This window comes from Polyergus mexicanus, unplaced genomic scaffold, assembly GCF_030449975.1.
Source record: "Polyergus mexicanus isolate NDT 795.1 unplaced genomic scaffold, iyPolMexi1.0 SCAF_6, whole genome shotgun sequence".
Classification (NCBI taxonomy): domain Eukaryota; kingdom Metazoa; phylum Arthropoda; class Insecta; order Hymenoptera; family Formicidae; genus Polyergus; species Polyergus mexicanus.
In genome coordinates this window covers 1,388,735-1,414,605 of record NW_027223326.1, presented here as the reverse complement: position 1 = coordinate 1,414,605, position 25,871 = coordinate 1,388,735, and the positions used below count along the sequence as shown (strand labels likewise).

The following is a 25,871-nucleotide window of genomic DNA, read 5'->3' as shown; positions in this document are numbered from 1 at the left end:
AAGCAGTGGTATCAACGCAGAGTACTAAAAATGTTTCGGACAAAAGTTGTTTGGTTTCGAGGGGGCCGTAAGATGGTGACAATGATTTGACCTTGGAAAATCATTTGAAGGTCATGTGAAGGTCAACTTTAAAATCTTAAATGGAAACCCCTATTTTTTATTTAGTATTCTTGTAGCTGACATCGAGAGCTTTCCAAAACACTATAATAAACTATTTTTTTTATTCAGTACTTTTTGAGTTATTTTATATTTTAATCTGACATCTTTTGATATAAAAAATTAAATATCTCATAAAATAGTTAGTTTTTGATAATCTTACCGTAATACTTTTATGTACAGAATAATGAGACAAATCAATTAGTATAAAAAAAAATTGTTTTTAAGAAAATTATTTACAATGTATTTTTTTAAACTATTTGTTTTTTTTTTGCACTAATTAATTTGTCTTATTATTCTGTACGTAGAAGTATTACGGTAAAATTATCGAAAACTGAATATTTTACGAAATATTTTATTTTTTATATCAAAATATGTCAGACTAAAATTTAAAATAACTCAAAAAGTACTTAATAAAAAAATACTTTGTTATAGTTTTTTGGAAAGATCTCGATGTCAGCTACAAGAATGCTAAATAAAAAATGGGGGTTTCCATTTAAGATTTTAAAGTTGACCTTCGCATGACCTTCAAATGATTTTCCAAGGTCAAACCAATGGTACCATCTTATGACCCCCTCGAAACCAAACAACTTTTGTCCGAAACATTTTTCTCTTCCGGGCTTGGTTTTTGAGATATTTGCCTGAGGAGATTAAAATGGGACACCCTGTGTATATATATATAATATAAAATGCTAATAAAGATGAATAAAACTCTTATATAAGAAAAATGTTTACTGTTAGTACGCCGGTGAAATAGAGAGATTCATAGAAAATTCATATTACGCCGCAATAAGATGTTAGATTGTCACCGTTGTTACTTCAATTTTCTACGCGCGGATCTCATTCCACTTGGAACGGCGATTTCGTGCCTCGTTTTCTAGCGAATTTAACAAGGCACGTAACTGCCATCACCTCGAGTATTTCTCACATCTCACCCAAGCACTGATGACAATCCCATTGTCCGTAGGAAATCGACTCTTGGTCTCGCTATACACTTTCACTATAATCCACAAAGTACCCCTTTCCTATCTCGCACTTAACTAGAATTTCGAACATTTCCAATCGGCAGCTACATTTTGCGCAATCCAATTCAAGTGGGGAAATATTTAAATAGAAATAAAAGAGTGAAAATTAAATATATATGTGCGAAACAAAAAATTTATTATTATAATGAATAAATTTCTCGCGCGAAAACAAATGCCTCGAGGGAAATTTTCTCGTCATCCTTAGGATTGACCTCGTTCAAAATTATAACTTTTCTCTAGAATATATTTTCTCTTCTCTATTACACTAAAATTAGATAAATAATTTGGATACTATTTCTTTTTATGATAAGTCGCGTTATCCCGATCTACGTTGGAAAAAAAAAAAACAAAAAAAAAAACAGATCAACCAAAGTTTTTAAAAGGAAGAGCCCTTGATAAACGAACGATTAACGAGAATCGTTTTACGAGCTCTGAGTTCCAATTAAATTATTCGATCTCGCAACTGTGATTACGACCGTTTCGGCCATGCTATAATCTATTTTCCGACATGCGCGGCCACCGATGACGATTATCTTGGTGCAATTGCGGCAAATAAATCAAATCTCCGAATTTGCCTTCTGGTGGATTTAGAATCTCGAAATTTCAAAATCGAACAAAATTTCGGAATTTTCCTCGCTACGAATATAATCACCCAAGTGAAACAAAATAAATAGAGTGAGCAAAAGAAATCAAATATAAATATAGTAAATCAGATAAATATATAAATAGCGGAGAAGTAAACAAAATAAATGGCAAATGAAAGGGGGGGAAAAAAAGTAAAAAGCAAATATTTGAAATATAAATAATATGTAAAATTAAAGAGAATTAAATCTATTATATATAAATTATTATTTCTTATTTCTAAATAATTATTAATAATATCGTGTGTGTAACACAGACTTTAGGAAAAAAAAAAAATTGTAATCGGTATTCAAAGTTCTTTTATACCTTTTAGATATTCATTGAATCCGTATTCCTCCGAAACGGGAAAGGCGAAAATTTAGCCCGAGGCGAATAGGCAAAAGTCGAAAATCTTGTTCCAACGAGCAGTAAAACGGGATGTTCGTCACAAAGGCGGATCAATTAGCACGTTTACTCGACTCTCGACCTTTATTTTCTGCGAGTTTTTAATTACCGCGAGACCAAAGTTTCTCCAAATACTCCGCAGATACATAGGAGAATGAGAAAGAGAGAGAGAGAGAGAGAGAGAGAGAGAGAGAGAGAGAGAGAGAGAGAGAGTTTAAAATAGTGCACAGACGGAATTGCTTAAAGTACTTCTCCTTCATTTAACAAATAGAATCCAGCTACTAATTGGTTGTCTCATTTTGCTTAGAAAAGAATCATATCCAAACTGGCGAAAAAAAACTGCCATTAAAATTAAATAAGGCATCCTACAGCTTCATCTATATAAACTTGTCAATTTTACAAAGTATAAAACGATATAAATTAATACACTCTTAAGTATGTAAGCCAAAATTCGCTCCGCCAAAATCAGCATTTCGCGTTTGATGCTTTATTCACATTGGACCGGATGATGGATAAATAATAAAGCTCCCCTGAGAGAAACACGCTGAGAAATTACATTATTTCGTCCTCGTTCCTGGAAACTCCGATCCAGCGCCGTAGCCAGTAATTTTCATTTTAGCAATATATTGTATAAAGAAGAAGAACAAGCAAATAAAAATATATCTGAATAACAAAAAGATTTTGAAAGATCTCATTCTAATAATTATGTAATTAATAAAAAATAATTTGAAAATTCGTTTACTCTTTGTCATGTAATATTTTAATTTAATAAAGAAAAAGGGGAAAATCAAATAAAAAAAAGAAATAATTATTAAATAAAATAATAAGGTTCAAGAATTTTTGCTACGCCACTGTCAGGATCATCTCGCATATTTATGACACATATGTCCCAGAAACAGGATATTATCTTCCTCGTGTCCACCATCTCGTCTTAAACTCTTCAGGGACTACGATCCATTTTGATACGTCTATCTTATTTTAAAAGATATGTATACAGTTGCTTTTTTTCGCGATAAAGTAAAAGTCAGAGTATTCTGGGATAATAGATTTCTTAATAATTCTTTTACATAAGTGTACTTTATTGTAAACAAATAAGTAAAAATCAATAAATTTTTTTTCATCTATAAAAATTTATAAGAATTTTTATCTATAAAAGGAGAGCTATAAAAGAATCTAAATAATTTATCATCCTTATTTATCTAAACAAAATTGTAACTTGATCTTTGGCTGGATATAAGAAAAAACTGATCGTCACGTTGAGTTCTCTTGAAACAAAAATATATATTTTTAAATACTTATAATATCGTGCCAATTTAAAATTTTACTTCTTCTTACTGATATTCAGCGATTGGAATAATTCGTAGAACTTCAGTATTGTTTCAACGTTCTCTTGTTTTCGTTTTTTTTTTTTTTTCGTGTCATAAATAATTCGAAAGTCCATGAACAATATCTATAAATTTTTTTCGTACAAATAAATAGAATCATATTTGTATGACGAGTATTCAAATAATTCGGATTACACGTGCAGCGAGCACGTATAATTCACGAATATTGGGCGCTTTTTCGAATATCAAAAAAAAAGAAATATTCTCGCTGGTGACAAGCGATCGATCGATCTGAATTCATTTGAAACGAAACTGTGTATATAAAATGCTATTCTTCGTAAATATGTGAATCGTCCAGTTACCCTTTAAAACGATATGGCCAATATCTGACCTTAAATAAACGTCCTAATTTTTCGCTATAAACTAGCCCGCTGTTCGATAATCTATATGCCCGAATGATCAATCCCACCAACACAATGTATCCCTTCGATTTCAGGGATTCTGACATAGTTCGGATTAAAGATAGAAATCTAGTTGCGAGTAAGAAGAAATCTTTTAATATTTTCTTTTATATTTTTCAATATTTCAATAGAAATATTCATATATTGAATCGAGTTAATATATCAATTGAAATAAATTTGATACATAATATATTTTTAAATCAAAATGAAAATCCGTGTTATTAATATATTGTATTATTTGCCGAGTTAATTTTATAAGGATTTTTCGTAAAATTCACAAGTATGAATTTTTCTCCGTCGTTTATCTCATTTTCATCGTAATATAAATTCTTGTTAAATTTTAAAGAACCTTATTCATATTTGATTTATAAGCTTCAATAAAAAATTTATATAACATTATTCATCTAAACGCAGTACAACTACGAAAACATTAGTATCTATCAAATATTGCATACCATATGGTAAGCGCGATACGTGAAAAATTCTATAAAATTGCAAATCACCACTTTGTAAATCGACGAGCGTTTATCGGGAGATTTTCGATCGCGAATCGGGATGTGTAGCTCGTGCGAGTTTGCAGAAATTCATGGATATATCCTTAAGGATTTTTATCGCGTATTTTTATATATCAACTGAGATTGAGGCAGAGTTCTCCGCCTCAACCTCGAAAATATTCTCGTGAAAATTCCCTCGTATTCCCAATTCAATTTGCGCTCTTGATTCTGTTTCTCTCTCTCTTTCTCTTGGCGGAAGCATGCGAGGAAAAGGCTGCTGTATCGCGGCGGTGCTCCAGTTTCTGGCTGCTGAATTTCGTCACGTCCATGTAAAACGCGCGAAAATGTTTCGTTCGCAAACGGAATGAGCTGCCGTTTCAGCGTAATATTTCAAGCCTGAGGACACCGAGCTCCTCAAAAAGTAAGTATAAGTGATTCTGTCAAAGAGTACTGTAACGTACTCCGATAAAAAAAAAAATGAGCGAAAATATCTCGGTGATAAAGATACTTCAGATGATGAAATTACATAAACAACCTCCATATATAAAATTTATATAACATAAAAATCTTCTCATTCTCTCTCTCTCTCTCTTTAAGAATAAAAATATATATATATATATAATTTTAATTTATTTTAATTGAGAGATAGGAGAGAATTTCTAAGTTTTTCAACAGACGTGATGTAAAATATTCTATTATATAAAATGACATATTGCAAAAAAAACTTTGCAGGAAAATCGCCAGGAAATGTTGAAAGTTTAATTTACTTGGCTAATTTCGTCCGTAACGATTAGCGAATGAAATTTCCAGAGTTGCGTCTCGAGTATTTCCATTCATGCAGCCGACTTGAAAGTTTGGCAAAGTCGATATCAAGAGAAGATATAAATGGGAAAAGAGGATGAAAAGAAGAAACGCGAAATAGAAAGACAGAGACAGAGGTATTGGGAAAACCGGGCCAATCCTTGACCTTTTCGCGAGAAGATAACTTACCTGTCAAATGATTCGGGAAACGTGTATATGATATGGCGTCAATGCTAATTTTTTCGCGTTGCATTTCAATATCTCTTTTCAAAAGTTTGCAAATTAAACTCAACTAAATAATTCGCAAATTTCATCTAAAGCCGCCACTAGAGTCTATTTGTAGATCTTAATTTTTTTTTTATAGCGCCGCAGCGATAATGACGTCGCTTTAATTATTTCGGCTGCGGCTATATAAAAGATAGTCGGAAAAATCTGCAATTATAAAAAAAAAAAAAAATAAAAATAAAAATAAAAATATCCTTAATCCGAGTTAAAATTTTGCTTCTACTTTTTATCTCAATTGCTTCTTGTTGAATTCTAAAAAATTACAATATATTCAATTTGTGTAGAAATTTGGAGCTTCTACTTTGTACTTGAAAAGATCATTCTATATATTTTATTCTAAGAAATTAATTTTATTTTTCGTAAGAAAGAAGAAAAAAAAGAGAGAGAGAGAGAGAGAAAGCTCTAAAAAAGAAAAAAAATTGATTTAATTAACAATTAACAAAGTAATTTCTGTAAAAATGTGATATATATATTTTTTTTTTCATCGATAATGAATTTTTAAAATTAATTCTGTCCGTATCCCTTCCTTTACACAACATTTTTCTTTATTCCAACACTATCGGGCAAAACATTTTGATATTACAGTACGAATACGCGCGAATCTTTGGTGTTTTAATATGTTTCTACGAAGAGACGTTTCTTCATTATATCGGCAAAGACAAATACGGTGGATCAACTCGGGAGTTTCAGCCTTGCGGATTCGTTTTGCGACTTCGTCGCGTGAGATAACAATGACAAATCCTACTATGCCTCCGCGGATCATGCGATCGACCGTAGAAACGTTCAAGCTGTCTCGTAAACAATGGTCTATAAACCAATACTAGATCGATTGGCAATTTCTCGTGCGAATGAAATACAAATTCTCGTGTCGCGATACCTATATATCGCGAATTGGATATATAAATCGCTCATAAATATTTATCGCTAATAGCTATCGATTTTAGAAGATTACTACAATATTGCGATATTTTCAATAATGCAAGTATACAATTTAAAAGTATAATTTTATATTTAATATATATTACATAATTTCTTCCTGTATTTTATTTACTTGTCATTAGAAAATATTTCAACAGAGATTTGATACATTTCCCCTCCTGAAAATATTATCGAATATTTTTCTGTAAATTAGATTCGCGAAAGCTCTTCCATAAATGATAAAAGTTTCTTTTAATTTCATTGAATCAAATTAAATTAATTTCACTGAATTTGGATTTAATATAAAATTGAAAAAGAAAATATAAAATTTCCAGATATCTAGACAAGCGAAGCTTCAGAACGTCGGGACGTTAATTTCTGAATTGCTCATTGAAACAACGTGGGGAAAATTAGGCAATATGTTAATTTGTCACCTCGTAATTGCCATTAATTCGCGCGGCGCTTGTCTCTACTTCAATTTAAAAATTACACCGCACCTTTGACGTTGCAAATTTAAAAAAAAATTAATTTAATATCCAAGCGACAAGATATAAAGATATGTGCTTCTACATATATATTCTTATAATATAAATATATGATATATTCTTCTAAGACAAGTATGCTGCATAAGGAATCATATATTACTACATATATATATGCATGACATTGAGAATGAAATTGATTTTGAAGACAAAAATCGATATACGAATTGCTAATCGCGTCGAATTAAAACTAATTCGTGAAAAAACGCAATGTCTTAAACAGCTCTATTTTCGACGAGAAAATATAAAGATACCGATTGTTTACATGAAATTGCGAATTCGACAGATACGGCCGATTCTCGCAAGCTTTTCTCCCCCCAAAAAAAAGGTCGCATCTTCCTTTTTGATCCCATGGGAGCGCGCGCCGATGGGGAAGTCAAATAGAGTCAAGTTATAAAGGCGAATAAACTCTCGTCGACGCGGATAAAAATCTGTCAAATTTGTCCCTATCGTGATCAGTACACAAAGGCCTGGGTATCCTTTCGCAGAATTCGCAAAAATTCGCACGAGCCATAGCGCGATAACTAGATAACGAAGTTAATCACTCGACCTACCCCTATATCCGTGTGTCCAGGCAATGCACTTTGATTCTGATTGTCCCGATTGCACGACGAACGTAGAGCGCACCATGGATTTTTCCATGGGGAGTGAAAATTACGGGGAATTACACTTTTCCTCCGTGTTCGTTTCTACCGAAGGTGACTCGGTGACTCGTTAAGGGGGCTGATTAATAACGGACTCCGTGTAGAATTCGCGCTAATTAGCGTGTCTGAATATTAACGTTCAATCGCACAATATCATCATCGAATGTAATTCGCAAAGTCGCTCAAATGCGCTTCGAATAATGCACAGATAGCAATGATAATACTAATGACGGATAACTGCTTAATTTCTTCAATTTATGTTGAATTTATCTTATTCTACTTATTAATTGATATAAATATGTCTTCTTTCTCTCTTTACGAGTTATATTTTGATTTAAAACGTACAAATTTGCAATTTAATTTATTCTATAAGACGATAAAAAAGCCAAAATAATAAAATAAACTTGTATATCGGATATTCAGATAATCCGTATATAATTTCTATACTATATTTTGGAATATTTACTTTAAAATGAATAATTTTAAAAAATACTTTACGAGAAAATACTAACGATAAGATTAATTTAAAAAACTATATAATATTGTGTATATATATATTTATTTATTTATTTATATCAATAAATAAACATGAAATATCATCAAATAAAAATAAAATAATTTTATTTATCATAAAAGACAAAGTTGTGTAAAAATAAAATAAAACCATCGCAATTATAGAGCGTGATAAATACAATATTAGATATCCCGATAAAACAAGGTAAACGCGAATTGGTTGATAGTTTTAATTATTTTCATTTAATACGATTCAATCATAAATTAATAAAATCGCGCCTATCGATTAATTGTTAGAGGGTGCCACATGATAGAGCCAAAATAGAGCCGATATTGCAGCTGATCTCCGTATCAACACGAGGACTTTAGAAGTTTCCTATGGTACCGGCACAATTCATCAACACAGAGATCTATTTTACCGCTGAACATTCATCACGTACTCACAAACGTTAAAGTTAATTAATTTTTCCAAGTCCGATAAAACAACGGAAGTAATCAATTCATCTTATATATTTACCAGAATGATAGACTCAAATCATCGTTTCAAACTGCGTTATTGAAATATTAGAAGGTATTATTTTATTTCTTTCAATATCCCTCCTAAATATATTTAAATAAAAAATTAAAAGTATACCGTATATATTTTATTCTCGCGAGCACTTATTTTTCAAATATATCACGGTATTGATTTTACATTTGCAAAATCAAATTTCACATTACACGCGATATTTTCGAAGAGAATATATTTTCTCTTCAATTTATAAAAGACAAGGAAATATCATATATATATATATATATATTGAGATGTGGTTATAAAGTGCGAGATTTATTGTTAGAGGTTGAAGTTAAAAGCATGTTTCGATAAAAAGAGTCACGTGTAAATACCGTTTAAGCGAGCTAAAGCGTTCTTTAATTTCTCGGGAAGACGAAGCTCGGTGTTTCCATCGTTCTGCAATTCGCAAGGAGTCGTCAGTTGGCCGGGGACCAACAATGTCAATGGCATATCCGAGCCGAGTTAGTGCGTTAACGCAGGGGGCGAGTCCCCCGACACGAGGAAGCCCGCAATTAAAGGGCCAGACATCCTGTTTGAACCGTCTCTAACCAACAGGTACCCTATACACGATGAGTTATCGTCGCGTCGAGAAACATCTCGACGGGGATATTATTATCGTTACTCGCACCGCGTCGCGATAATTCCGTCCGCGAGCTCTCGCGGAAAACGCATCGCGTGGCCGCATCTTGACGGCGCGTGACTTGCAAAAATTCCTTCCGAATGCGTCCCCGTCGTCGAAATATAATACGAATTCTTGAATAATTTTAAAAAAGACGTCCCGTGCAAAAATAAGTCAACATTGCAGAGATATATTCTTTGTTTTCAATTTCGCCGGCAAAACACGAGATAACAATTTTGACGATTAAAAAAAAAAAAAAAAAATGAAATTTTGAAAACTTTTCAAGTCAACCGCAGAATCAAATACTTACACGCAGTTAGATGATTAAAAAGATTCGTACGCTTATAGAAACAATAGAAAACTTTTAACCCTCGATATAAAAAATTTATAAAATGCTTCCGCAAACGTCAAATAAATTACCAGGAATATTCAATATGAGAATATTATTTCAATATTTTTACAAGACTTATCTTATGTTTCTTAATCCATAGCCGAATTTTGTCACATCCTGTCAGATATCCATTGTTTTTGAATTATTGTGTATTGTATTTTTCTTATTTTTATAGCAATATCCGACTAATATTTTTAAAGACTTACCTCCAGGTGAGATTTCGATACTGCCATTGTTGTCCGTGGATGGTGAAACGCTTATGCCTCGTTCTGATAAATCTGAGATTCGGCTGATCCGGTAGTCCGCATCTCTTGGCTTTCATTAATCCGTTCGTCGCCTCGTCGATCTTCCCCGTTACGCGAATACCACCGTATTTCTGACAAGAATGTAAATATGCACGATTTATCATTACTCGTACACATACCACTCAAAGACAAAATATTGTTTAAAAAGAAAATGTCCACAGAAATATCAACAATTATAGAAAGAGAAATTGCATTTTCCTTATTATCAATATTTAAAAAGATAAAGGGATGCTAAGAGTTTTGCATTTGACTATTTACAATATATATATATACTTTTTTTTTTAATAAACAACACGAAAAATAACTATTTTTTACACATACACTAGATCAGCAAATAATAATATTTTCATCTATAAAAATTCCCACATCGAAAAGTCAAGTGCATTTTATTCATTTTCTATCTCTATATAAATTGAATATTTTAGTATAACTAACGCACGCTATATATATATATATATATATACAGAGTGTCCCATTTTAATCTCCTCAGGCAAATATCTCAAAAATCAAGCCCGGAAGAGAAAAATGTTTCTGACAAAAGTTGTTTCGTTTCGAGAGGGCCATAAGATGGTACCATTGGTTTGACCTTGAAAAATCATTTGAAGGTCATGTGAAGATCAACTTTAAAATCTTAAATGGAAACCCCCATTTTTTATTTAGTATTCTTGTAGCTGACATCGAGAGCTTTCCAAAACACTATAATAAAGTATTTTTTTCATTAATGTACTTTTTGAGTTATTTTATATTTTAATCTGACATATTTTGATATAAAAAATAAAATATTTTGTAAAATATTCAGTTTTCGATAATTTTACCGTAATACTTTTATGTACAGAATAATAAGACAAATTAATTAGTGCAAAAAAAAAACAAATTGTTTAAAAAAATACATTGTAAATAATTTTCTTAAAAACAATTTTTTTTTTATACTAATTGATTTGTCTCATTATTCTGTACATAGAAGTATTACGGTAAGATTATCAAAAACTAAATATTTTACGAGATATTTAATTTCTTATATCCAAATATGTCAGATTAAAATATAAAATAACTCAAAAAGTACTTAATAAAAAATACTTTATTATAGTGTTTTGGAAAGCTCTCGATGTCAGCTACAAGAATACTAAATAAAAAATGGGGATTTCCATTTAAGATTTTAAAGTTGACCTTCACATGATCTTCAAATGATTCTCCAAGGTCAAATCATTGTCACCATCTTACGGCCCCCTCGAAACCAAACAACTTTTGTCCGAAACATTTTTCTCTTTCGGGCTTGGTTTTTGAGATATTTGCCTGAGGAGATTAAAATGGGACACTCTGTATATATATATATATATATATATATGTATAGAAAACAATATTTCAAAATGTATATAAAAAGCGACGAATCCCCAGAATATTCCATTGTTTTATATCATCGATATTTCAAGAAATCCATTTTATTGTTTGACTAGTTTTTTCCCCGGAAACACAATCACTTCTTTCAGTCAACAAAGATCTATTTTTATCTTTTTGAAGAGAGATAAACGCTTTCGAGCATTTCAACCAGAAATGCGTTCAGAATCTAACAAACGCGATTATCGATAAAACCATCGTCGATGAATAAAATTTTTGCGCCCTCCCCCTGGAACTAAGATTATAAAATTTATAGAATGTCCAAAGTATTCCGATGCCATTTATTTCGCATTTAAGTTTGATGCCTTCGATCAAGCTATGCCCTCCTTCTCCGCCCATCTCGGACAACGGTTAACCTTTTTTTTTTTTTTTTTTTTCCTCTCGCGAATGCAACCGTTCGCGAGAGGAAAACTATAATAGTAAAAATGCTACTCCGGAGCTTACTCAATAAAGATTTGCATGAGAATCGAGAAGAGAAGACACATATCCGACACTCGAGGGAATCCCTAAGGACACTTTGTCCCATTTTCCTACTTCCTTCAATAGGATTTTCATTGATTCGTTCCCGACAGCTTTCAGAGAATCCGTATTCAATCGATCGCATTTTCATGATAGATATATTACGTACTCTTATGGAATAGAAAAGTTCGCTCGCGACTCTATTTGATTCACTATACACAGTTCTCACGTTATCTCAAAATGCTGTATAATTTGCAACGAGAATCATTGATTTAAGCCGATTTATGCGAAAGTCGGCGCGCGAATCAAATTTCATCCGTTAATTAGTAAGTCGAAGCTTAGAGTAAAGCCCTAAACATAAATCATACATTTTACATTTAAAATTGTAAAACTGAAAATATTAAATTACTAGACAGTTTTCGTTTTTTTTTTCCAATATGTCATAATTTCGCTTACCTGTAGATTTTTTATAGCATCTCTTAATTGATCCTCCGTCCGTAGATTTCCTGTCTCGAGATCAGTCTCGGGTAAATAACCGAATCTCATAAGATAATTTTGCTGTAATAAAAAAGAAGAGGAATTAATTAAATTTTGTTAAATGCTAATGACAAAAATTTTTTTCATACCGTTTATAATATTCAAAGTCCATTACATTAAAAAATATACATATATACTCTAAAACGCAAAGATTTGCGCAAATTGTGTGTCCGCGCAGATTTACAGCTCTCGTGCTCTCGGTGCAGTCGACGTACGACAAACTGTTAATTTATGCGTATTGATTGGCTGCCGTGATGAGAAATAGTTCAGCAAGAATATGCGCTATCAGATCGTGCAATGCGGCACCGATCGTTGCGGAACGATAACTCTCGATTAATTACTAACTTGGGGTGATATGACGATTTATCTCACTCGCATGTATACGCGCGATGATGGAAAAATCGCGGCAAAATCCTCTCTTTTCTTCATTTTCTCATGCTCTCTGCACAAACGCGAAAAGCGAATCGTTAGAAGTGAAAATTATTTCGCGACACGAGATCGTTACCGTAACGAGGATAAAGCGTGCGCAATGTAATCTTGGAGAGAGAGAGAGAGAGAGAGAGAGAGAGTGTGCGTATCACGATACGTTCACATGGAGATGCGTTTTATTTATGTGCACTTAACTGTATCAATTTATCCGCGTGACGCATCGGAATAAAAACTACGACAGCCAGCCGAATCGGACAAATTCAGCATGCCCGATATGCACGAAGAAAAATGTTTTATCAATTAATTGTATTCCATTAATCTTTTCTATTCTGTTATATATTGAGTTTCGTTGCGCATATTTTTTGTTACCGAGATTTAAAAATTTATTTGGTCATAAGTAAAAAATTAATACAGAATTTTAATTTTACCTAGACAATATTATATATATATATATATATATATATATATATATATATATATATATCATAACTTTATTTAAAAAAATAAAAATAAAAAGTATATCCTTAGATGCAATTTATTAACGCGATATAATATATTCTTGATATCTGACTTATTTGCAAATGAAAACGGACTTTTCCGTCACGGACGCGAACTTTTCGGCCTTAATTTTGCTAAATCACAAAGTCGTGCTTTGGATACAACGTCAGTTTCGATGCATTGATGCACATTAAAGCCTGTCAAATTTACAATAACATAATAGTAATTAAAACAATAAGATAATTAATACAACAAGTTATAATTATTATTATCGTTATTCATATTGGGTGATTGCATAAGTTCGTGCCCGATTTAAATATAAACTTCAATAGATTATATTTTAGAGATAACACTTTTATTAATCAATTATATAGTCTCCATGCTTTTCTACAATGCTTTTCCAACCATCTATAAGCTTGTCGATTCCATTTTTCAAGAAAGAACTTGCTTTTTCTTGAAAAAAGTTTGTAACGTGGTTTTCGACAGCTTCCTCGGAATTGAGATTATTGCCATTTAAACTATTCTGCAAAGACCGGAACAGATAAAAATCTGAAGGCGCAATATCTGGAGAATATGCCGAGTGCTGCAGAATTTCCCATTGCAACTCCTGCAGTTTTCCTGCAGCTTATTCCTTTCAGTCGGGAGATGCGGCACCCGCGTATCAAGCTTGGAAATGTATCCAAGCTTTTTTAAATGACGAAAAGCGGTCGAATTATCGATGTTCGGCCTCTCAGCAATATCCTCAGTTGTAATCCTTGGGTTTCTTTCCACTAATACCCGTATTCATAGTCCGTCCTTGAGGAATAAGGATTCCTTGTTCCTCGTTCCACGTTTCATAAACTTTCCTTGACCGAATAAGGAATCTTACTGGCTCCCTTATCTCAAGGAAGGTCACGAGCTTCCTTGAGGAGTGATGCGACCTTTTTAGCAGACGATACGCAGGATATAACTAAATATAACCTCCAAAAGTTAGTTTCGTTACATTTGTGATTTGTGGTTATTTGTTGTCGCGCTCTCAAACTGAAAGTGTATAAAGGAAAAAGGGATAATGGACAATGAATTTTTAAATGATTCTGACGATGGATTTGAAGACGAAAATCCAGAGAATCGGATTCTGTGGCGGATTCCGAAAAGATACATTCGCGATTGGGAAAATCCCGTGGAATTTTTTGAAGATACGAAAAAGTTTTCATATGTATTATATGAAATTAGTTGCAGGCAGCATAAAACGGTGCTGCCTCCAGTCGGTCACTAAAAATCCCTAAAATATTCCTTCCTTCTGAAAGGGAGACTCGAGGTCCATCTATGAAGCAAGGTGGCCTTGCAGATTCAAGGAATCCTTCATGGAGGCTTCCTCCGTCCTTAAAATAAGGAAGGACTATGAATACGGGTATATGGCATGCACAATGTCATCATCGATGCCAGAAGGCCGTCCAGAGCGGGGTTGATCCTCCATGTTGAAATCACCATTTCGAAATCTGCCAAACCACTTTTCGACTGTTCGGAGAGCAGGAGCGCGGTCCAAATAAACGCTTTGAATATTTTTTTCTGCAATCCCAACACTCACGCCTTTCCGAAATTCATATAGCGTTACATGCCGCGAATGCACCTTTCGTTCTCCATTTTTAACGATTTCTCTTATGCACAAATGGACTTATCTGAACAATGTCTGACGCTAAATTGACATAAGACAACGTCATCTATTCGGTGTAAGCAACAATTACCACACGAAAACAATAGAATTCCGCCATGCGGTAACTTAATGCCATCTATGAAAATCGGGCACGAACTTATGCAATCATCCAATATATCAAATAACAACAATAATAACTCATAGTATCGATTATCTTGTTATTTTAATTACTTATGCTAATGTAAATTTGTATACGACAATCTTTAATGTGCATCAGTGCACACTAGTGCATTAAATCAAACTCGCTATCGAATTAGATTCTTCGCAGACACGAGATCACTAATATCATTCTCCTGATTTAATAAACATTTCTCTTGCATGAAGTGCAATCAAGAATAAATATAATTTTGTTGATCGTCGGCGTACTAAAACCGCCGCATATTTCGCGGGAAGCGTCGCAGGTCCGTCTGCTAGTCGACACGTGGCCAAGTGTCGCTATCTTTAGGGGTTCCTCGACCATGTCTCTCGAGACGCGGAGGAAGCGCGTCTTGTTCCCCGACCGCCGTCCGTCGTCGGGAACGAATTCCGATTCGCGCCAGGAAATAAAAAAGGGCGTCGTTCCCGACTTTCGGCGAAGGGAAGAAGCGGAGAAGGAGAAAATATGGATGGTTATCCTTCCGACTAACGGAAAGTTGGTCAACAAAATGGAAAAGGCGCGAAATGATTTACGATCCTCTAAACAATAATAATATTTAATTAGCGTTATTCGGTAAGATTTAAATTTTATCCTTCAACGCTCCGCAATGAACATGATGCTATCGAAATATGATAATAATAAGCAAGAATTATTTTGCGTTCTCGCCGCTATCGAAAATCGTCGCAATTAAAATTACGGGGCATCTTTTACGCATGAAAAATTACCGATAGATGCGAACAACGCGAATAATTATTATTCGTCTCTTTGCGCGCATTTTTAGGACCTTTCGAGTATAACAGCGATTCGGGATACTTCTCCGAAATGTTTTCAACAAAAGGGCCTTTCAAATCATGGGACGATTGAAGTTCAATCCTCTTTATCCATTCAATCTGACCCCTTTTTCTTTGTAACCATTTCAATTTTATTTCTCAAACATGAGTGACAATATTCACTTCCTTTGACTGTAAAAGGCAGATTACAAGAGAATTCGCAGCCTGAAATTTTTTTATAAATTTTTATTCGTGATACTGAAAACCAGGGTTGGGAAGTAACGCGTTACTTGTAACGCCGTTACCGTTACAGTTACTTTTTTTCAGTAACTGTAACGGTAATGGCGTTACAAATTTTATTTGTAACGGAAAAAGTAACTTCGTTACATTTTTCGATAACGAGTAACGAATTTAACAGTTACTTTTATCGTTACTTTTTTCAAATTTTTTGATTTATTTAAGATATTATTCTTGCTATTGTGCGTGATAAAATTTTTATCTTAACCGTAAAGCCGTAAGCAAATCGACCAATTAGCATTCTTATTATGTTATAATCTCATTTACTACCAGTTCTAAGTACCTTGCAACGAAAATTAGAAAATCTCAATAAATCTGACCTTATAGATTGCCATTCGTTAGTTGAAGCTATTCAGCAAGGTTTAAATAAAAGGTAAATTATTAATTTGATTAATACATATGTTATTTAATTTTAAATAAGGATTTAATTGAAAAATATTATTTTATTTTAAACTATTGATTCAAAAGTATTAATTTCAATAAAACAAACAATGTCGCTTAATTTACTATATTCGATTTTAGATTTCTTACAATATTTGAAACAAAAGAATTAATAATAGCAGCATGTTTACATCCAAAATTTAAGTTAAACTGGTTAACCGGAGAAAAAAGAAAACGTGCTGAAAATTACTTGGAGGATTTATTGGGAATCCGATCAATTGAAAATTCTTCAAAAGCTGGAAAATCTGACGATCGCGATGATTTTTTCATTTTTGAGCAAAAAACGGTGCAAAATGAATCTGAACAAGAAGAATTGCAACGGTTTTTAAAATCAAATAATTGTAATATAGAAATGTTAAACGACTATCCAAAACTTAAAAAACTTTTTATTAAATATAATACAGCTCTACCAAGCAGTGCATCCGTAGAAAGAATGTTTAGCATCGGTGGCTCTGTATTAACACGACAAAGAGGGCATTTAAATGATGATACTATGGAGCAACAAATTTTATTAAAAATTAATAAAGAATTTCGATAAAATTTAATCATTTATTTTGTAATAAACCTTGAATGAAATCTTGCTTACAATTTTTTAAAAGTTTTTCTTATGCAAAATAATTTATTAGTTTGTATTGTAAAAAAGTAACGGAAATTGTAACGACTCGTTACTTTTTAGTAACTGTAACGGTAACGAGTTACTTTTTAAAATTAGTAACGAGTAACGGTAACGAGTTACTTTTTAGAAAAAATAACGGTAACGGTAACGAGTTACTTTTATAAAGTAACTTTCCCAACCCTGCTGAAAACCCTAAGTTTATTTTTATAAATATGACTTTTCAAGCATGAGAAAAGCCTACGTATAATGTATTAAAAATTAGTAGAATATATTTTAACACGGAAATATTATTTTGTGCGTGTATAAATTTACATGCTAAAATTAAAATATATAAGTTAATTTATATGTTAATTTGTACGTTATTTTTTTCGCTATAATATAATATTCTCGTTGTTAACAATTCTCATTATCGTATTGTTCTATCGGCCGATACCTTATGAAAAGAATGTATCTCATTGTCGGTTGAAAAATTATTTCGCAAGAATTCTTATTTTTCTTATCCCTCTTTTTCTTTTAGATCCTTCTATACGTTATCTTCTTATCGAATCTCTAATGGTTACAGGGCCGACGATAACGAAGAGGACGACACGAGATAACGTAACCGGAAGTAGATATTAACGGGAGATGCTCTTATCAAATAAATAGCGTTTTAACTACCGCTATTTATTTGATAAGAGCATCTCCCGAAACAAGTCGAGAAATGTGATTTCTTTTAAAATTTCTCTATGATTATTTCTGTAAGATTAGTTATAAGTGTGAGACAGTCATGGCGTATGACATTCGTGACAATATTATGGAATTTCTAGAAAATTAGTGGTATAATGATTAAGCGTGCTTCTTATCGCGTTCCATAATACTTTGCCTATTTTTTTAAACTCGATCATCTCCTAACTACCGATCGTAAAATATCTTTTATGGCGCGTTAACGTACACCTTTCTCGGCAACTATGTTTCGCCGAGGCCATATACGAGTACGCGCGACTTGCTAATCGCGCGAACACGTGCGTTGTCCACGAAGGGAGACACGCAAGGATCCCCCGAGGAGGGTGACCGTTGGACTTAGGCCGTGTTTGGTCATCGAGCACGCAAGATTTCTCCCGCATTGTGTTCGCGGATCCCCTTTGCTTTGGAGAACCGGTTGTGTGTGCATCGCGTACCACGTCACTGCTTGCTTGCGCCGCCATTTAAGGCGGATAACATATATATATATCGAGGAATGTATCTCTCGAACAAAGAGATATTTTCGTTCTCTTTAGCCCTCCTTTAATCCTCGCTTAAACGCACCGCCCCGATGCGCGATATCGTAAACGCACCTCCTTGACGTGAAAGAACAATTCCTGCGTTCTTTTTTTTTTTTTTGTAATTTTAAAACTCAAGTTTTTCTACGATCGTCTCTCTCCCCCCTTTCTCGCGTAATCTTGTTAATTAAAAATATAAATAAATAATATTAAAAATTGAAATTAAAATATTTACGAGCTGCAATGAATATAGTTGTTGAAATTCTTTTTACCCTCCTGTCATTTTTTTAAACGTGGTCGTACGAGCAAAAGACCAAAAAAAAAAAAAAAAATACAGCGATGGCGATTTATTGCCATAATGATGAGATCATAGCAGCATGAGCAGCAAGTAATAAAGTGATTGGGAAAAAGCGTCGGGATGTGAATTACAAACGTTACAAACATTATCGACGATATTATTGAACCGCCATACAAAAGGGCAAGGTCACACCGTTTGTTGCTCCTGGCATAGCGCAATCGCGCTTATCGAATCATGGCAAGAAGAAAACTCGCAGTGAAGAAACTCGGTCATGGTTCCCCCCGATAGCGTTATAACGGAAAAGAAGAAGATTTTTTTTCTCTTCGAGAGCAATGAGAGAAAGGGGGGATATGCGTTTCTCAGACATACTTGGATCATCTCTGACTCACCCTTTCCAAGTCGACATTTTTCTCCTTATTTTCAATCTCAATTTTCAATCTAACATCCGCTTTGATACTTTAAGCAAATAGATATAATCCTCTTTTAAAACTATTTAATCCACAGTATCGCCGAATGATCCTCTTTTTGAAACTTCTAAGTGGGAAATCTCGTTTACTGCGTATAAAGTAAGAGTTCAATTTCTTCAATATGAAGTCAATGTATCAAAATCTTCTAAAATCCGTAAAATTAACAAAATTAAAGTTGAAAATAAGATTAAAATTTCGACTACGATCAACAAATGAGAAAAACGTAATTTTCTCTCTCTCTCTCTCGCTCTTTGGCCTCGGGTTCCTCGCAGGTATATAGGTACAGAACGTACATACACTAGTTACATTGCTTACAACGATGGAATATAATATTCCAGATGCACAATCGCGGTCGGATAGTACTCTTGGAAAAATTTCTCTCGCCTTTGTCCCTCTACAAGATAGGGTGCATGCGTGTTTACGTGTGAATGTGCAAGAAAGCATTCCCTGCCTTTAATGTCGGGCTGCCATTCATTTCATTTGGCCTTCCGCAATTTAACGGAGCGAACGCGTCATATGACATTTCATGGAAGAGCGAATCACGAATTTATATATAATAAATTTTATTAATTGTAATAAATATGCTCATCGTATGTGTACATTAAATATTGTAATAAATTTGTTAATCTTGAAATTTAATAGCCCTTGCGCATAATGGCTGCTGTTTATTTAAATTTAAATAACTAATATATGATTAGATATATTATACTTGTAATGAGAGAATAATGAATATTATATAATTAATGTTTCATAATTTATATTCCGTATTTTTATATATATACAGGGTGTCCCATTTTAATCTCCTCAGGCAAATATCTCAAAAAACAAGCCCGGAAGAGAAAAATGTTTCGGACAAAAGTTGTTTGGTTTCGAGGGGGCCGTAAGATGGTACCATTGGTTTGACCTTGGAAAATCATTTGAATGTCATGTAAAGGTCAACTTAAAAATCTTAAATGGAAACCCCCATTTTTTATTTAGTATTCTTGTAGCTGACATCGAGAGCTTTCCAAAACACTATAATAAAGTATTTTTTCATTAAGTACTTTTTCAGTTATTTTATATTTTGATCTGACATATTTTGATATAAAAAATTAAATATTTCGTAAAATATTCAGTTTTCGATAATCTTACCGTAACACTTTTATGTACAGAATAATGAGACAAATTAATTAGTGCCAAAAAAAAACAAATGATTGTTTAAAAAAATACATTGTAAATAATTTTCTTAAAAACAATTTTTTTTTTAATACTAATTGATTTGTCTCATTATTCTGTACATAGAAGTATTACGGTAAGATTATCGAAAACTAAATATTTTACGAGATATTTAATTTTTTATATCAAAATATATCAGATTAAAATATAAAATAATTCAAAAAATACTTGATAAAAAAATACTTTATTATAGTGTTTTGGAAAGCTCTCGATGTCAGCTACAAGAATACTAAATAAAAAATGTAGATTTCCATTTAAGATTTTAAGGGTGACTTTCACATGACCTTCAAATGATTTTCCAAGGTCAAATCATTGTCACCATCTTATGGCCCCCTCGAAACCAAACAACTTTTGTCCAAAACATTTTTCTCTTCCGGGCTTGGTTTTTGAGATATTTGCCTGAGGAGATTAAAATGGGACACCCTGTATATATATATATATATATATATATATATATATATAGACTATACGCGCGCGTTTGTTGTTATAATAAATATTTTTATATTAAAATTTGACTCGTCTAAAAGTCACGCGTTACGAAAGGAATTTCATTTAAATCAATAAAGCGAATTAATAATTAATAATAATATTGAAATTTATTAATATTTTAAAATTGATATTATAATTATATTTTGCGCGATAAATTTTAAGAATCGTGACATACATAAGCAACATTTTATTTATCTATCTTATCGTTTAAAAAAATTATTATTTATAAATAATATTCTTTCGAAGAAAAATATAATTCTCGTGTAAATGCAAAAGCATAAAGATACATCACGAGCCTATAATCCTTATTTTCACAATTAATAAAGAAATCCGATACGTGCCCTTTTTGATCTTCCTTCGTTCTTTTCTAGGAAAAAAACGCGAGAGTGTACACTTTCTTGCGCATCACGTTGTTGAATCGTGACGACGATGTTTCTTTTACCGCACCGCGTGCAAGACGTGACTTTCGACGTCCATGCGCTTCCGTAAACGACGGAATGGCATACAGGCGGAAAAACGAGGCGGTAAAAAGCTATTGAAGCGGAAATGCCTGTAAAGTCGATCGCACCGAGCTAATCGTGCCGATATATTGCATCATCCCCAATACAATCTCCCCATTCAGACGTTGCATCATCAATTGATTTTTCACCGCATATATAATAACAATGAAAAGTTAAATTATAATCCTTTTAAAGTGAAAGACATGTGTATGCGTGTATACAATATAATGTATCTATTTTTTGTATCATTTTTTAAATACTTTTTCGTTAGTAATTAGTCTCTAAGAATTCAAATATTTTCTTTAAATCGTAATTTATTTTTTGCTAGAATAAAAAAATCTCTAGTATTTTTGATCTAAAAAAAAAAAAAAAAAAAATCTAAATTATATACTTCTTTTCATATAGAAAGTATTTCTTTTACGACAAAAAAAAAGCAGCGACGGTTTATGTTCAATGTTGATAAATTAGTTGGTTCGATGTATCCTTCACAAACTATCATAAATATTAATGATCATTATATTGTATTGTGTTTTTTTTGTTTTTTTTTTCGTGTCGATATATTAATTCAAAATTATTGAATTAATGTCAATTAGTATTCGCATCCGGTTACAATCCCTAAAGAAACTCGTGAAGCTGTATTATTATTACCAATACCGTTTGCATCGTTAACGTGTAATTTGGAACAAATATAATACGAGCACCGTTTGCGAATATTTACGATATACAGGGTGGTCCTCGTAACGGTCGCCACGATTTTTAAGACACTTACAATAATCTGACATAAAAAAGTTTCAAACAAATATTGTGTGGCTTCAAGGGGGCCATAAGATGGTGACAATGATTTGACCTTGGAAAATCATTTGAAGGTCATGTGAAGGTCAACTTAAAAATCTTAAATGGAAACCCCCATTTTTTATTTAGTATTCTTGTAGCTGACATCGAGATCTTTCCAAAAAACTATAACAAAGTATTTTTTTATTAAGTACTTTTTGAGTTATTTTATATTTTGATCTGACATATTTTGATATAAAAAATAAAATATTTCGTAAAATATTCAGTTTTCGATAATCTTACCGTAATACTTCTATGTACAGAATAATGAGACAAATTAATTAGTGCCAAAAAAAAACAAATAATTGTTTAAAAAAATACATTGCAAATAATTTTCTTAAAAACAATTTTTTTTTTATACTAATTGATTTGTCTCATTATTCTGTACATAGAAGTATTACGGTAAGATTATCAAAAACTAAATATTTTACGAGATATTTAATTTTTTATATCAAAAGATGTCAGATTTTAAAATATAAAATAACTCAAAAAGTACTTGATAAAAAAATACTTTGTTATAGTGTTTTGGAAAGCTCTCGATGTCAGCTATAAGAATACTAAATAAAAAATGGGGGTTTCCATTTAAGATTTTAAAGTTGACCTTCACATGACCTTCAAATGATTTTCCAAGGTCAAATCATTGTCACCATCTTACGACCCCCTTAAAGCCGCATAACTTTTGTTTGAAACTTTTTTATGTCAGATTATTGTAAGTGCCTTAAAAATCGTGGCGACCGTTACGAGAACCACCCTGTATATTCTCAAGAGAAAATAGAATATAATAAAGATGTTGGACAAAGAGTGCTCTACGTTTTATTGCGTGAATTTGACGAATAAAAAAATCGCGCAAAAATGTGGACGTCGCGTCGTTTCGACGGAAAAAGAAATTGGCGTTGAAGGCAAAGTGCAATCAATAACTATGAGAAGATAACTTGGAAGGACAACAAAATTTATGGAGCACGCAAGTTCGCGCTGCAAGGAAAATTCAATCATAAATAATAAGCTCGGTTGATGGTTAATGTCGATTGAACTCCGAGGTACGATCGTTAAATTTAATTATGAGCCAATTCGCGGGCAAACTCCGCGAAGAATCGATGAGAAAGATAGAAAAATAAAGAGGAAAATAAAATAATTATATCGTAGTAAATTACGATGAACGCTGATATACAATTATTGCTAAAGGATTCTCAAATGTTTCTGCGACTAATTTATATTAGTATCATTGGTTACAGCAATCGTAATTAATAATTAATTATTACAGATGCGCTTTATACTGATCTTTGGAAGCTATTAATTTATGTTTATATTATAATTTAATTAGCTCCTCTATTTATATATTTAATATACCATATCTAAAATTTCTAATTTCTTTCAATTTGTTGAAAAGACGTTACATATTACAATATATATGCATATATTTATTCTTCAATTTATTTTCCGTTCTAATTTACACATATAATATTGGTTTACCGATGGATTTTCGAGAGCCAAATTCTTCTGAGGGTCGGAAATTTTTCAAATTACCGTATATATGTATTTAGCAGCCAGTATGGGATCGTGAATAAGCGCGATGTGTCGTCGTGACAAGCTTCAATTGCAAGAGGTATAAGGTTGTTGCAATTTGCCGCAATATCATTGTGGTCGGATGCTTTAGTTAACGAGCACCGCACTCGTGCTTTCGTGAGCGAGTGCAAAGCTCGTCTACACAGAACAGCACTTATGTATGTACATAGAACGAGAGAGGGAAGTGCACGGAAACCGCAGAGAAAGGAGAAAGAATACGCGATTCGAGAGCTTTCAATGACGAATACTGTCTGTCAGTCGAACGTGATTCTTCGTCATCCTCGTGTCATCGCAGTTTCGCGTATTAAAGTCTTTTAACGAAGGCCAATTCGATCAGCCGGTCGGCTACTTGACCTCGTTGACCCGATTTCCGGTTCGCTCTCGATCTCTCATGTCCTCGATGCCTCTCTCCTCCATCATCATCGTCGTTGTCGTCGCTCCGCCAGTTCCACCCTTACCGGAAGCTCAAATATCGACGGATCAAATACGGAAGAAAGATGTCCGATTTTATTTGAAACGTCTCTAATATCGGCTAAACTACTAAAAGCTCTTCACGACCAAGAAAAAAATGATGGAAAAAATTCTAATATATAGAAAATATACGCATACTTTGCTATAGATATTTTTATATTTCATTATATCACTATGATATTAATACTTTTCATATATTTATAATATATGTATACAATAGATATATAAGATATTATTATTATTATTTGTGTGCGCGTGCTATATAATATATACATATTACGTAGGCAAATCGAATGTAAATCGAACTTTTTCCAAAACATTTCATTGCATCAAAATATTTCCAACATACGCCCAAGTCATTTTTCTACATAATTTCCATTAAAATCTAAGCATTTTTGCCAACGGATTGGCAGCTTTTTTATTTCCCTGTCATAAAAAAAAAAAAAAATAGTGCGACGTCCGAAATTAATGGCGCAAATCGAATTTTTCCCCAAAAATTCTTTATCCGATTAAAAGATTTTAGAAAAATGTGACTTGGATGTGCGTGGAAAATATTCTGATCGAATAAAATGTTTTGGAAAAAGTTCGATTTATATTTGACTTGCCCGCGTATAACTCAAAACATTTCATACATCTCGCTGTAAAAATCGTTAGCCGGAGAAAAATCGCGACACATACGATTTAACATCGCTCGTACGAGCGCATGAGAATTTGCGTTTTGGTCATGGCCTTCCCCCCCTCCCCTCCTCCCACCTTCTCTCTTTTCACATCCGCGATGTCGATCGCGCAGCCAGTGCCAATGGTCCGTTTCCGGTTACGTGAGCATTCGGGTGGTCCGAATACTCCGAACGGTAAATAAAACGTGGGCAGAATAAACTGCTCGAGGAAAAAACAAATAGCCGAGAAAAAAAAAAAAAAAAAGCGCGCTAATTGCGCCGACTGTTTCGTGCGAATCGATCCTTTCTCGCCTTCCCCCTTTTCTTCTTCCCCGATGGTAATATCCTCGCGTAATTCGTATAACGATCCTTTACAAATGTTCAATCATCTGATACGAGGGGTGTTAAAGAGTAAATGTATTATATATATATACACAGGGTGTCCCATTTTAATCTCCTCAGGCAAATATCTCAAAAACCAAGCCCGAAAGAGAAAAATGTTTCGGACAAAAGTTGTTTGGTTTCGAGGGGGCCGTAAGATGGTGACAATGATTTGACCTTGGAAAATCATTTGAAGATCATGTGAAGGTCAACTTTAAAATCTTAAATGGAAACCACCATTTTTTATTTAGTATTCTTGTAGCTGACATCGAGAGCTTTCCAAAACACTATAATTAAGTATTTTTTTATGAAGTACTTTTTGAGTTATTTTATATTTTAATCTGACATATTTTGATATAAAAAATTAAATATCTCGTAAAATATTTAGTTTTTGATCATCTTACCGTAATACTTCTATGTACAGAATAATGAG

At 32.8% G+C, this 25,871-nt stretch overlaps 1 protein-coding gene across 2 annotated transcripts in view; it reads right to left on the bottom strand.

Moving 5' to 3' along the window:
• The window catches only part of Mmp2 (Matrix metalloproteinase 2), a 184,466-nt gene that overhangs the window by 103,958 nt on the left and 54,637 nt on the right, over nucleotides 1–25,871 (bottom strand). For both annotated transcript variants that reach the window (XM_070297809.1, XM_070297810.1), the window contains exons 3-4: nucleotides 12,369–12,470; nucleotides 9,960–10,129 (exon numbers count right to left, since the gene is read on the bottom strand). In XM_070297809.1, coding sequence (XP_070153910.1) covers nucleotides 9,960–10,129; nucleotides 12,369–12,470 — 272 coding nt within the window. The remainder of the gene's footprint in view (nucleotides 1–9,959; nucleotides 10,130–12,368; nucleotides 12,471–25,871) is intronic.